The 14,727-nt window shown below is 44.5% G+C and overlaps 1 protein-coding gene across 1 annotated transcript; it reads left to right on the top strand.

Annotated features, from left to right (window-relative positions):
* The first annotated feature begins 5,072 nt into the window (after positions 1 to 5,072).
* Positions 5,073 to 12,811, top strand: LOC116161982 (fatty acid synthase-like). The gene is made up of 22 exons (XM_031475490.1): positions 5,073 to 5,275; positions 5,319 to 5,526; positions 5,573 to 5,776; positions 5,826 to 6,106; positions 6,153 to 6,295; positions 6,340 to 6,475; positions 6,846 to 7,047; positions 7,096 to 7,281; positions 7,327 to 7,560; positions 7,608 to 7,819; positions 7,867 to 8,218; positions 8,263 to 8,514; positions 9,542 to 9,932; positions 9,980 to 10,665; positions 10,712 to 10,868; positions 10,917 to 11,079; positions 11,126 to 11,567; positions 11,617 to 11,772; positions 11,822 to 12,073; positions 12,117 to 12,466; positions 12,511 to 12,658; positions 12,704 to 12,811. The coding sequence occupies exons 1-22, from the start codon at positions 5,104 to 5,106 to the stop codon at positions 12,747 to 12,749; spliced, it is 5,373 nt and encodes a 1,790-aa protein (XP_031331350.1). The 5' UTR covers positions 5,073 to 5,103; the 3' UTR covers positions 12,750 to 12,811.
* The last annotated feature ends 1,916 nt before the right edge of the window (positions 12,812 to 14,727 follow it).

Raw genomic sequence — 14,727 nt, 5'->3', positions numbered from 1 at the left:
AAAAACAGATGGATGCCTTTGAACTTAAATCCTTGACCTAACTGTTTGAATCTTCCCGGTTCCCTAAACCCCCACCAATACCTTCAGCAAAAGAAGACTTGATAATAAATTGTTTTCTCTGTCTAACCTCGTGGTAGCTTTTGAGAACAAGGTAATCAAATTGTCATGTACTGGCTGGTATGAAATAACCCCCCCCCCCCCCCCCCGACTTCCAGGTACTTCGTTCTTCCCCAAAAACATTTAGTGTTAGCATACTCTACACTAAGATATGTCTGTCCTTTTGAAGAGATTTTGCAGAGATTTTGAAGAAATTTTGAAGAGATTCTGAAGAGACTCTGAAGAGATTCTGAAGAGATTCTGAAGATTGTAAATATTCTGAAGAGATTTTGGAGAGCCTTTGAATCGATTTTGAAGAGATTTTGAATAGATTCCGACGAAATTTTGAAGAGACCATGAAGGTATTTTGAAGAGGTTCTGAGAAGATTATGAAGAAGTTTTGAAGAGATTTGGGTAGATTCTGTAGAATTTCTGAAAAGGTTTTGAAGAGATTTTATAGAGATTTTGAAGAGATTTTGCAGAGATTTTAAAGAAGTTTTGAATAGATTCCGACGAAGTTTTGAAGAGACCCTGAAGGTATTTTGAAGAGTTTCTGAGAAGATTATGAAGAAGTTTTGAAGAGATTAGGGTAGATTCCGAAGAAGTTTTGAAGAGGTTTTGAAGAGATGTTATAGAGATTTTGAATAGGTTTTGAAGAAATTTTGAAGAAGTTTTGAATAGATTTCGACGAAGTTTTGAAGAGACTCTGAAGGGATTTTGAAGAAGTTCTGAGCAGATTATGAAGAAGTTTTGATGAGATTTGGGAAGATTCTGTAGAGTTTCTGAAGAGATTTTGAAGAGATTTTAAAGAGAGTTTAAAGAGATTTTAAAGGGATTTTAAAGAGATTTTAAAGAGATTTTAAAAGAGATTCTAAAGAATTTTGAAAAAATTTTGAACGGATTTTGAAGAGATTTAGAAGACATTCTCAACAGTTTCTGAAGATGGTAAATATTCTGAAGAGATTTTGGAGAGCCTTTGAAGCGATTTTGAATAGACTCCGACGAAATTTTGAAGAGACCCTGAAGGGATTTTGAAGAAGTTCTGAGAAGATTATGAAGAAGTTTTGATGAGATTTGAGAAGATTCTGTAGAGCTTCTGAAGAGATTTTGAAAAGATTTTGAAGAAATTTTGAAAAGATTTTGAAGAGATTTTGAAGAGATTTTAAAGGGATTTTTAAAAAATTTTAAAGAGATTTTAAAGAGAGTTTAAAGAGATTTTAAAGGGATTTTAAAGAGATTTTAAAGAGATTCTAAAGAAATTTTGAAAAAATTTTGAAATTGAATTTTAAAGAGATTTTAAAGATAGTTTAAAGAAATTTTAAAGAGATTTTAAAGAGATTCTAAAGAAATTTTGAACAAATTTTGAATTTGAATTTTAAAGAGATTTTAAAGAAAGTTTAAAGAAATTTTAAAGAGATTTTAAAGAGATTCTAAAGAAATTTTGAACAAATTTTGAATTTGAATTTTAAAGAGATTTTAAAGAAAGTTTAAAGAAATTTTAAAGAGATTTTAAAGAGATTCTAAAGAAATTTTGAACAAATTTTGAATTTGAATTTTAAAGAGATTTTAAAGAAAGTTTAAAGAAATTTTAAAGAGATTTTAAAGAGATTCTAAAGAAATTTTGAACAAATTTTGAATTTGAATTTTAAAGAGATTTTAAAGAAAGTTTAAAGAAATTTTAAAGAGATTTTAAAGAGATTCTAAAGAAATTTTGAAGACATTCTCAACAGATTCTGAAGATGGTAAATATTCTGAAGAGATTTTGGAGAGCCTTTGAAGCGATTTTGAATAGACTCTGACGAAATTTTGAAGAGACTCTGAAGGGATTTTGAAAAGATTTTAAGGAGATTTTTGAAGAGATTTTAAAGAGATTTTACATTTAATGTTACCGCATACCCTACAGGAAAGAGAGTCTGTCGCTTCTAAGAACTAATTATGAGAGTATGAGCGCTCTTGCGGGAAATCGTAATGCCGGGGGTTCGGGGGGGGGGGGGGGGGGCATGTAATACCCCTCGGTCAGAAAAAGAAAATTTGGTTTAGTTTTCTCAAGAGCTAACATGAGGTCTATAGGTTCAATAGAGATTATCAGGACGTCTTTGCCGAGAGTTTTGCTGGGGGCGGGGTAGAGAGGCATTCCCCAGACATCCTGGTACTACGTTCTTTTCCAACAACATTTAGCGTTAGCATATGACAGTCTGAGCGCGGTTGTGGTAAATCGTACAACGCGGGGTCAGGAAGGTGTGGAATACTCCCTCCCCCCCTTCCCAACCAGTATTTGAAAATTTGATTACCTTTTCTCCAAAGCTAACAGGAGGTCGTTGGGTGCAATAGAGAAAAAAAAAGGTCAAGTCTTCTTTCGCTGAAGGCATTACTGGGGGGGGGGGGGTGTTCTCTACTACCCAGACCCCCTGGACTGTTTTCCCCAAAAACGTTTACAGTTAGTATACTCTACAGGAAAGAAAGATTCGTCTGTCCTTTTCTAATAACTAATTATGAGAGTCTGAGCGCTCCTGTGGGAAAACGTAATAGTGTAGAATCCCCCCCCCCTCCAAGGCTGTATATGAAAATCTCAAAATCTAACATGAGGTCATTAGGGGTAATAGTAACAAATATTGTCAAGTCTTCCTTTGCTCACGGTATTGCGAGATAGTATAACATACCCCCCAGACTCCCTGGTAATACGTTCTCCCCAAAAACGTTTAACATTTAATGTTACCATACAAAGAGAGTCTGTCGCTTCTAAGAACTAATTAAGAGAAATCGTAATGCCGGGGGTTGTGGGGGGTATGGAATACCCCTCGGTCAGAATATGAAAATTTGATTCCCTTTTTTGAAGAGCTAACATGAGGTCGATGAGTTCAATAGAGAAAATTATCAGGACCTCTTTGCCGAGGGTTCGGGTGGGTGCGGGGGAGGGAGGTATTCTCCAGACATCCTGGTACTTCGTTCTTTCCAACATTTATCGTTAGCATATGAGAGTCTGAGCGCATCATCGTACAACCAGAGGGTCAGGAGGTTGTGGAATCTCCCCCCCCCCCGCCAGTATTTAAAAATTGGATTACCTTCTCTCAAAGGCTAGCATGAGGTCGTTAGCTGCAATAGAGAAAAAAAGATCAAGTGTTCTTTTGCGGAAGGTACTACGGGGGGGTCTATACTAACCCCCCCCCCCCCCCCGGCTGCATATGAAAATCTCAAAATCTAGCATGACATCGTTAGGGGTTATAGAAACAAATAATGTCAAGTCTTCCTTTGCTCAGGGTATTGCTAGATGGTATAACATCCCCCCAGAACCGCTGGTACTACGTTCTCCCCCAAAAACGTTTCAAATTTGCTTTTGGTACTGTGTAACACCTGCTACACTTGAGCTAACTTCATCCTGCAACACGTTTTTTCCTAAATAAACGGCATTGGAACAGCAGAGGTAGTGTGCGGAACCATTTTGGAGCGCGGAGGATCAGGGTTACAGCATATTCACTTATATGCGGGAATGTTTGACAGAAAATCAGGGGCACAGAAAATTTATAGAGGTACAATTGTGAGATATCTCTTTGCAGAAAAAAACAGGAGTACAGCAGGATTGCTCGTTGTTCGAGGATAGTGCTGTGAGACGCCGAAAGGAATCTCTGGATCAGGCTCGCAGTACGTATGTGTTCCTGGTGCCGTGCGCAAAATGTGTGCTTCTGGTTCTGTATGACCTCTCGTTGTATTTAAGGAATTTCTAATACTACCTGCGCCACATCTTTTTTAAATTCCGAAAGGCGGCAAGTCAGGATCATAGCCTATCTGGTACCGTGTGGGTATTGGAATGGAATCAGATTACCAAATAAACCGCCCCAACTTAACATACAATACATCTGACGGTGCATTTTATGTAGAACCGTGAGGAGGTAGGTAAAACAGGAGCACAGAAGGTTTGCTTCTGGCACCGTAACTGAATCACTATGTGACACATTGTTTTTAATAGAATTTAGGCGAGATGTATGCAAGAATTATGAAACGCGAGGTATCAGGGTCGCAGAATATTCATTGTTAGTACCGTGTTGGTCATTGATTCGCACGCAATATCTGTACAAGTGGCCTAAAGTATATTCGTCCACTGTTATAGTAGGGCACTTAGGAGGTTTTTGGTGGCAAAATAGGAGCGCAGAGAATTTGTGTCTAGAACTTACTTCTCTTCAGGTAAGTAAATTAAATCAAATTAAATATCTCGTAACACATTTTAAACGGCGAGGGGGCGGTACTGTATAATGTGTATGAGAGAACTACGTATCCCGGGGGAACAGGATGACATAATATTGAATGATACAATATGTCTACTTATGAGTTTCAAACAGGAGCACAGAAAGGTCGCTTTTGGGATTGTGTAACCACTGTTTACCATCAACTATTTTAAAGTAAACATCCTGTTACACATTTCTCTTTTAAATAAACGGTTTTTTAAAAGCAAAGTACTGTCAGCTGGTGTATGAGAGGAGTTCCGAAGCGCGAGGGATCAGGGCATCAGAATTTTACTTTGCAGTGCTCTGTGAATGTCCGATTGGATTCACGCCCCACGCGTCGTTCACAAAATGGACAGTAATAGTCGAGGTAAAGTAAAGGGAGAAACAGGACCACAGCTGTACAACCTTCGACCTTTTTCCCCCAGTCATTTGAAATGGAACCACACGTAACTCTTAAACGGGCGCGTAGGATCAGGATCGCAGAGAATTCGCCGTTTGGGTGCCTGTGATATGCCAGATAATGACAGTAGAATTAATTATCAGGAGCACAGTTGCTTTTTTGACCATGAACCTCCTAGACGTGTATGCCAAAGTAGGAGCGCAATCGGACCTATTGACAATGTTAGAACGCAACATCGTATTGTTTGTTAATCTCTCGACCTGCACTTCATAGGAATCGCACAATGCGCCTGATTAAGCAAATCGATTGTATTCAAATTATTTTTGACCAAATTCGTTAGTCATTGACGAGACAATGTCGCGCGACGAAGATATTTACGTCACCGGGATGTCTGGCTGTTTTCCGAAATGCGAGAACGTCGAGGAGCTCTTCGAGAGCCTTCGCGCGAAGAGGTACATGCTGGACGCCGTGCCCAGACACTGGAAGGTGATGTTTCCCGAGGTTCCTCCAACGATCGGCAGAATAAGCCACTTGGACCGTTTCGACGCGGGCTTCTTCGGTTGGTATCGTCGTGGCGTTCGCGTACTAGGTTTTTCTTGTAGACGTCCACCGTTATCAGGCGAACGGGATGGATCCGGGTTCCAGGAAGTTGCTGGAGAAGTCCGTGGAGGCGTTACTCGATTCTGGCACGAACCCCGACAGCTTGAGGGGGTCCGCTACTGGCGTGTTTATGGCGAATGGGCTATTTAACGAGTGCGAGGAGTACCTCCTTTACCAGGACTTGTCCAGTCCACATTTCGGGATAACGGGGTAGAAGCAGCGCAACATCTCCAGGTTCTCATTCGTTGACTTGCAGTGGCACCAGATCTATGCACGCGCAGAGGGTGAGCTACTTCTTGGGTTTGGAGGGACCGGTGGTGAACGTGGACACAGCGTGTTCGTCGTCCTTCTACGCCCTGGAGCACGCTTTCCGCGCGATCAAGCTGGGGCTGTGCGAGAACGCAATCGTCGGCGGTACCAGCTTTTTGTTGAACTTCCGGGTGCACTCGGGTTTCTTCCAGTAGATCTCCGAACTCATCCAAAGCCGAATAATTTCGCTCTTCTTGCAGTGTTGGCATTTTGGATAAGGAGGGAATTGGCAACGTCTTTGACGATTCCGCCGGTGGAATCGTCAGATCGGAAACGGTCGCCGTGATTTTCCTGCAAAAGATGAAGGACGCCAAGCGGATCTACGCCAAGGTCGTGCATACCAAGACGAACTGCGACGGGTACAAGCCCGAGGGAATTTTAACACTGTCGGAAAACGTCAAGCAAGAGCTGCTGGAGGAGACCTACACCGAGGCTCGGGTTGACCCCAGACTCGTTAACTTTGTAGAGGCTCACGCTACAGGTGCCCAGTTTCCCGTTTCCATCATTTTCTAAGCGAATTCGTCTAGGTACCAAGATGGGGGAACCCCCCGAAATATCCGCGCTGAGCAACGTCTTCTGCGCCGATCCCAGAACACCCCTCTACATCGCGTCGGTAAAGTCAAACATGGGGCACTCAGAGGCAGCGTCCGGGATGGGTTCGCTCATTAAGGTAACCACTTTTTAGTCGGTTCGTCTCGTCATTTTTGCGCGCAGGTCTTACTGGGCATGGAAAACAACTGCCTGCTTCCGAATAAGACACTTACCAAAATGAGAAGTGACATTTCGGCGCTGTGCGATGGAAAAATCCGCGTTCTCACTGAAGTTATGGAGGATCGCAGTAAATATGTCGGTAAGATCCCCCCCCTCTTCTCTTTATGAATTGAGGGCGTTGGGCGAGCTTTCACACTTAGACATCAAAAGGTGTCACCAGTAGACGGTTCAGGGTTCAAGGTTTTAAGGTTTCAAGGTTTTTAAAGAATCCCCAAGGATCTGCAAAGACCTTGAAATTTCATCATGAGTGTGTGAAAACCTTAGGCACCCTGGAGTTTCTCTAGACTCCTGAATATGGTGAACCTTGAGGAGACTTTAGGAGAATGGAAAACCTTTGAAGGTATTTCAAGGTTTTTTCCATGAACTGGAGTTCATTGAGACTTTGTGGGTGAACCTTGAAAGGATATTAAGAGCCTTGAGGTCGAAAAAATCAGCATAATCCCTTTCAGGTATCAACAACTACGGAATTGGGGGTACGAACGCGCACCTCATTTTGGAGCGGGCCGAATCTTGCACTCCCGAATTTAGGGGAGGCCACCGCCTAATTTGCATCAGTGCACGAACCCGCGAGTCGTGCGAGCTGACCTTCAAAAGCGCCACCCTTCACGCCCGCAATGAAAATTACCTCTCCCTCCTCCAAAGCACGTACAGGTAGGAGTTATGGTCACGCGCAGGCAATGGACAAAAGACCTTTTGCAGGGAGAACATTGCAGGATTTCACTGGCGGGGGTTTCTGTTGCTCCAAGACGGGGAAGACGTGGCAAGGTCCGTTGAATTTTGCCGAGAAAAGCGGAAGCAGTTGCGTGTGTTAGCGGGCGGTGAGGCGGAGGAGTGGGTTGAGGTTTTTCACTCGATCAAGGACCTATTTCGCGAGGATCTCTACGGGTAGAGAGTGCCAGATGGTTTAATTTACTGTAGGGGCATTTCCAGGATTTGTAAGGGGGTTGTCTTTGAGAAAATGATGCAAAACCTAGAACTGGGCGAGGAAGAGATGACTATGGCGCGAGATCTCTCCCAGCTCGCGCTGATCGCGGTTTTGGAACGGTTACGGCTTCCAACAGAGCTTACTGATTTGCCGATCAAAAACCAGGTCACCCTCCTAGGGGTTGAGTCACAGCCACAACACGTTCCGCTCCAGAACAACTTTCTTGTATCATTAGGAAGGTAAGTTCTCCCAATTGGGAGTTACTGGTACTGGTACTTTTGAGCAGGCTGTACCAACTCGGCTTCAATCCACGGCTGGAGCAGCTTTATCCACCACCCGCTTGGCCGGTGAAGGCGCCCCTAATTTCACCGTCGATTAAGTGGAACCATGAGGAATCGTACCACTACCACGACTTTAAGGTCAACCTGCAGTACTGGGCGAAGGTCTTCAAGGTCTCGCTCGGCGACGATGAGCTTCTCTCAGGTCACGTGGTCGACGGTAAGAAACGCGTCCGAACTCTCTCAGATCACACTCCAGATCTGCAGGTCAACTTCTGATTCCGGCGACGCTCTACCTTTCCATCGTTTGGAGGACGCACCTCGAGCACTCCGACCTGCTGCTCGAGGAAGGCAAGGTCGTGTTCGAAAACGTCAGGTTTCTCAAGAAGTTGGTTCTTTCCACGAACCGATTTCAGTCCATCCAGCTGACGGTGCAGATCTGCAAGGTGTCGAAGAAGTTTGAGGTGTTCCACGGGGAAAACGTCCTGGTTACGGGTATCGTACGTTCTGCTTTGGCACGCGAGACCATCGACGACTCGCCGATAGCCACCACCACCGGCAAGGTCCTGAAGGAGGCCGACGTGTATAAGTCGCTCAAACTCGTCGGTTACCAATACAAGTAAGGCGACTCTTTGCGCGACCGATTCTTAGATGAACTTTTAGGGGGGAGTTTCGCGGATTGGAGAGGATCAGTTACGATGGATCCGACTCAATGGTTAAGTGGAACGGAAATTGGATGACGTACTTGGACGGAATCTTCCACATCATGTGCGTGAAGGAGAAGGTGTCCGTGCTGCGAGTGCCAACCTACCTCGGGTATCTAACGGTGGACGCTCCACGTCACTTGATCCGGTTGAAGGACCAGAAGAAGGACTCGGTGCGCGCCTTGTCGGCTCACAATTGCAACTTTATCAGGTATGTGTGCCAAGCTTCTCTAAAATTTTGTGTTCATTTGTGTGTGGGGGGGGGGTGACCACTTAAGCTGGTACACGATACGATACACGATACGATACACGATACGATACCACGATACGATACGATACACGATACGATACACGATACGATACGATACGATACGATACACGATACGATACACGATACGATACACGATACGATACACGATACGATCACGATACGATACACGATACGATACACGATACGATACACGATACGATACACGATACGATACACGATACGACACACGATACGATACACGATACGATACACGATACGATACACGATACGATACACGATACGATACACGATACGATACACGATACGATACACGATACGATACACGATACGATACACGATACAGTATAATACTCTTCAAAGAATCCGCAGTCTGCATAGTTTCCAGTTTTCAAATTCTTCAAAGTACTATAGAGTCCCTGGTGCTCCAAAGAATCTCCAAAGGGCAGTCTTCCAAGCGGCCAAGGTTTTCAAAGGTTCCAAAATTTCCAAACGGCTGCAATCCCCAATTTATTGAAAATGCACACAGCTGGGAGTCTTCCATACCCCCCAGAACCCACGGTGTTGTGTTTTCTGGGGCACCGGGGGCCTGGGGTATTCCAATACCCCCCAGTAAACGAAAAGGGGCTTTCGCAGTCCTTAAATGATCCATAGTCTTTAAAATGCCCAAAAACGACAAAGCTTCGTTAATGGATCGAAAATCTCAAATGGATCCATTGTCTCCCATATATGGAAAGAGTCCACAGTCTCCAATCTCCTGATCCACTGGATCAAAATCCCTAGAATCTTCGATTTATGTTTATTTTCTTTGTCTGTGCTGGTCTGACTCTTCCTTGACAGGGAATGAGCACCTTTCAGAGTTTGGACCTCTTCATTTTTATTTTTCCTTTGCTTTTGCGGATCCTTCCCACGCCATTTTCATGAGAAAAAATTGGAACACAAACTCCTGCATTAACACGTTTTTTTATAGATCACCAGGGGTCGACCTGAAATCGCTACGTACAACTCCCGTTGGTCTAAGGAAGAAACCTCCACCTACCTTGCAAGCATACCGCTTTGTTCCTCTCATAGGCAAGCTCTCACTGGAAGTTGCCATGAGAGTTAACACCCAGCTCGTCTTGGAAAACACCCAGGAAAGATCCATAACGGCGACTGAGGTAATTGAAGGACATCCCCAGCCGCTGCTGTCGACTTTAATCCACGAGGCTCTATTGGACGAGCCAAGAGCTCTAGGTCGTCTCAGAGTATTTTCAGAAATGCCCCTCGACCATGACCATTTCAGCGTGGAACGGCGATCGATCTCCGACCTGTCCAATGACAACGACCTGGTGATCGTTTCCGATGCGCTTACAAGACCGACGGTAAACCACCCCGTCGACTACGCTAAACGCTCAAGTTGTACTTCCAGATCCTCTCGGCCATTTTCGCCAGGCTACCAGAGGGTGGGTTCGTACTGTCACGCGAACCCATCGGAACGTTCACGAAGTGGTCACCTGAAGACCTTGTATCGGTCTACCAAACCGATGCGGAGGAGTTGGTTCTTCTTCGCAAATGCGTCAAGGTCTCCCCGCTGGTGGTTCGCGTAGATTTCTCGATGACGTGGTTAGATGAGGTGAAGCGGGCCGTGGCGCGCGCGCAAAACGTTCTGCTGGTATCCGACGGAGACGCGACCAGCGGACTCGTAGGGTTGGTTAACTGTTTGGTGTTGGAGGTGAGCCGCAAGCTGCTCACGTGCTGCCTAATGGACGTCGCGTTCGACGAAGGTGCCCACGCGAATCAGCTGCGCAAGGGCTTACTGATCAACGTGATGAGAGACGGCGAGTGGGGGACCTATCGTCACCTACCTCTCGGGTTGGAGACGCAAAACTGCGAGCACGTCGTGGGCAGATTCATCAGGGGAGACACGACGAAGGTCAGGTGGATTGAGGGTCCTCTCAGCGGATCGATCCCCCAGGGGTTGGTCCACGTTTACAGCTGTGCGTTAAACACCAAGGACGCGGTCGAAGCTTCCGGGACGTTCACCACGAACCCGTCGACGCGGAGGTTTACCGAAAACTACTGCGCCGGGATCGAAATCGCTGGTAAGGACGCGAGGTACGTAGGTTGATCTGGAGAGTTTAGATACTGACTAGTTCTCAAGTGGCAGACGAGTTATGGGGTTGGTGCAGGATGGTGGACTTTCTAATTTAGCGGTAGCCGATGAGTTTGCACTGTGGGAGTTTCCAAGGGAGTGGTCGATGGAGGACGCGGCAACCGTACCTTTTGCTTATAGCAACGTGGTCTGGGGACTTATTGAGGTAAGGCGTTAACTTGCAATCACAGTCCAGCTTCGCCCATTGAAACAGGTGGCGAGGATCAGGCGGGGGCAGAGCGTCTTGGTGCGCGCTGTGGATGACCTGGTGCTTGCGACCATAAACATTGCGCGGTTTTACAAGTGTGACATTTTCGCGGTCGTCGGGTCCACGCAACAATGGAAAACCGTGAAGATGCTGCACCCTTCGATTCCAGGTGAGTAACGCGAGAGCAAAGTCAAACATGGGCACGGAACTTTCAGCAACGCACCTTCACCTTACAAGAGATTGCGCCAATGACGAGGTCATCATGAGGGAGACACGCGGAAGAGGCGTTGACCTCATACTAACGGACGATGCACCCCGAACCCCTCCTACTTGCTTGGCTAAAGGTGGCCAATACCTGGCAATTGGCAAGCACGATTCCCTGACGAACGCTGCGCTTCGTTTTGACGTTTGCAGCAACCGAACGGTTCGTGGAGTTCACCTGGACAATCTGCAAAAATGCTCGTGGAAGCGGCTCAAGCACCTGGTGGATTGCGGAATTCGTCATGGGTACATCAAACCTCTTCCCAAGGTGGTTTGTGGAAGTGATGGAGTCGTTGAGGCACTAAGCGAAATTTCACGAAGTAAAAACGCGGGGAAAACGGTGGTCAGGATGCAAGAGGAAGGCAAACCACGGCGCACATACAAAGCCATGCGAAAGTGAGCAGCTCACTCACTCAAACGCCTTAATTTTTGCACTCTTCTGTAGATATTTTTGCCACCCTCGTCGTGTATACATCATAGTGGGAGGTCTTGGAGGGTTTGGCCTCGAGCTGATAGACTGGCTTGTAGCTCGCGGCGCTAGGAACCTAATAGTCGTCTCCAGAGGAGGGCACCTTACCTCATACCAAAGCTACAAGTTGCAGTAGGTGAGGAAACCGACGCAAAACTGTTCCACCCTCTTAACCTTCCAGGGGTTGGATTGAAAGTGAAGCCTCCGTGAACGTGAAGACAGCGGACCTTAGCTCGATGGCAAATTGCGAGGCTCTTCTCGCCGATGCCTTGCGCCAGGGCGAGCTCGACGCCATCTTCAACCTATCGGGAGTGCTTCGCAACGCTCTCTTCGACAAGCAGACCCCGGAAACGTTCAGCCTGGTGATGCTCCCAAAGGCGCTCATAACCTCAAACTTGGACAAAGTCAGCCGGCGTTTATGTCCACAATTGAGGTTGTACCCGAGATGCCGTTCCACCTCTATTTTTACGATTTAGGTCCTTCGTAACCTTCTCCTCGATTTCCTGCGGTAAGGGCAACCTGGGCCAGACCAATTACGGCATGGCGAATTCGGCAATGGAACGCATCTGCGAGAATCGGCGGCGGGACGGGTTCAGCGGGCTCGCTGTGCAGTGGGGACCGATTCAAGAGGTGGGAATGATGGCCGATTGGGATGCGGACGCGGAAATTGCTGGAGTTCGACTGCAGGCAATCTCCTCGTGCCTTGAGGTGCTCGACTCACTTCTAACGCAACCCGAGGCGATAGTGTCGAGCTTTGTTGTCGCCGGGAAGCTCGCCGAGAAGTCCGTTGGTGTCGATCTCGTCTCCGATATATGCGAAATGCTAGGTGACTGTGTTTTCGATTGGCAACTAAACGAGCTGGGGTTTTAGGTGTACGACGGGAAGGGGTTGGGATGTACACACCTCTGGCTGATCTGGGGATGACCTCAGTCTCCAGTGCGGAAATACTGCACGCTTTAGAAGGGAAATTTCAGCGGTACGTGTCATTGGCGCAACTACGGAGGATGACGTTGCAAGAGTAAGTTGTGTCAACTACACGAGTGCGCTTATTTTGGCATTGTAGTGTCAAGGAGGTTGAAGAAAGCTATGATCGACAACGTGGTTTCTGAATTTTGATCAGTTGCCCCACGATATTTTAGTTTAAGTCTGAATAAAGTTTTGATTTATTTATCTTGGTGGTGGAAAAAATGTCTTCGTCTACCATGTTCCCCTGAATAGTTTATTAGCTGAGCTACTTGTACTACCTACTAGTTGAACCACCTCCTCGCACACTATACTCTCTTGATACAAAGTTTGTAAAGTTTAAGATTAATGTGATAAAATATATCTCTTGGTGATATAAAGAGGCCCCTTTCCCCATTATGTAATCCTGATATACAAAGAAATTTTCCAAGAATATGATAGCTCATGCTTTGCGTATTAGAAGCTAAAACACTTCCTCGCAAATTATATTCTCCTGAAACAATATGTGCAAAAAGTGGGGAAACAAGTTCGCAGATAAGAGAAAATGGTAAAAGCGAGATGAGCGATAAGAACAACAAGAGTTAGTGAGAAAAAAGGAGATAAATTCAATAAGAAAATGTATTTTCCCGCTCGATCTCAATTTTTTTTTTTCGGCCTCAAAAAGGCAAGGAATCTTCCTTTTTTACCAAAAATCGACTACTCCAAAATTTCTCGGGGAAAAACTCTTTCTTATTAATTTTGGGGCGTAGAATCCAAAACAATTCGTACTTTTTCGATCAGACTTCTCAATGAAAAGTTATAGACTGGAAACCAATTTCGAAAAAAAATTCAAAGGGCTGTAACTTTTGAACTGGTAGCCCAATCTTCTGTTTGAAATTATGGATTCTACAGGGCACATTCTATAAGAAATACTTTTTTCCCGGTCGATCTGAGACAATTTTTTTCTCGAGCCGCAAAAAAGGCGGTGTATTTACCTTCCTTTTTTCCAAAAATCGACTACACCAAAATTTCTCGGGAAAACACTCTTTCTTATTAATTTTGGGGCGTAGAATCCAAAACAATTCGTACTTTTTCGATTAGACTTCTCAATCAAAAGTTATAGACTAGAAACCAATTTCGAAAAAAAATTCAAAGGGCTGTAACTTTTGAACTAGTAGCCCAATCTTGGAACTGTTTGAAATTTTGTAGTTCTAACAGGGCACTATCTTATAGGCTTAGAAAATTTTTTTTCCCGGTCGATCTGAGACAATTTTTTTTTCGAGCCTCAAAAAAAGGCAGTGTAATTACCTTCCTTTTTTTCCAAAAAATCGACTACACCAAAAATTTCTTGGGGAAAAACTCTTTCTTTAAATTTGGGGCGTAAGAATCCAAAACAATTCGTACTTTTTCGATAGACTTCTCATCAAAAGTTTATAGACTAGAAACCAAATTCGAAAAGAAAAATTCAAGCGCTGTAACTTTGAAAACTGGTAGCCCAATCTCAAACTGTTTTGAAATTATGGATTCTACAGGGCACATTCCTAATAAGAAAATTTTTTTCCCGGTCCGATCTGAGAACAATTTTTTTTTCCGAAGCCCTCAAAAAAAGGCAGTGTATTTTACCTTCTTTTTTGCAAAATCGACTACACCAATATTTCTCGGGAAAAAAACCTTCCTTATTAATTTGGGACGTAACGAATCCAAAACAATTCGTACTTTTTCGATTGACTTTTCATCAAAAGTTATAGACTAGAACCAAAATTCCGAAAGAAAATTCAAAAAGCGCTGTAACTTTTGAAACTGGTAGCCCAATCTTCAAAAACTGTTTGAAATTATGGATTCTACAGGGCACATTCTATAAAGAAAAATTTTTTTTCCCGGTCGATTTCTGAGAGCAAATTTTTTTTTTTCGAGACTCAAAAAAAGGCAGTGTAATTACCTTCCTTTTTTTCCAAAAAATCGACTACAACACCAAAATTTCTTGGGGAAAACTCTTTCTATTAATTTGGGGCGTAGAAAACCAAAACAATTCGTACTTTTTTTCGATTAGGACTTCTCAATCAAAAGTGTATAGACTAGAAACCAATTTCGAAAAAAAAATCAAAGGGCTGTAACTTTTGAAACTGGTAGTCCAATCTTCAAACT

Source organism: Photinus pyralis, unplaced genomic scaffold (assembly GCF_008802855.1).
Source record: "Photinus pyralis isolate 1611_PpyrPB1 unplaced genomic scaffold, Ppyr1.3 Ppyr1.4_LG10, whole genome shotgun sequence".
NCBI classification, from domain to species: domain Eukaryota; kingdom Metazoa; phylum Arthropoda; class Insecta; order Coleoptera; family Lampyridae; genus Photinus; species Photinus pyralis.
This window is presented reverse-complemented; position numbering and strand designations above follow the sequence as displayed.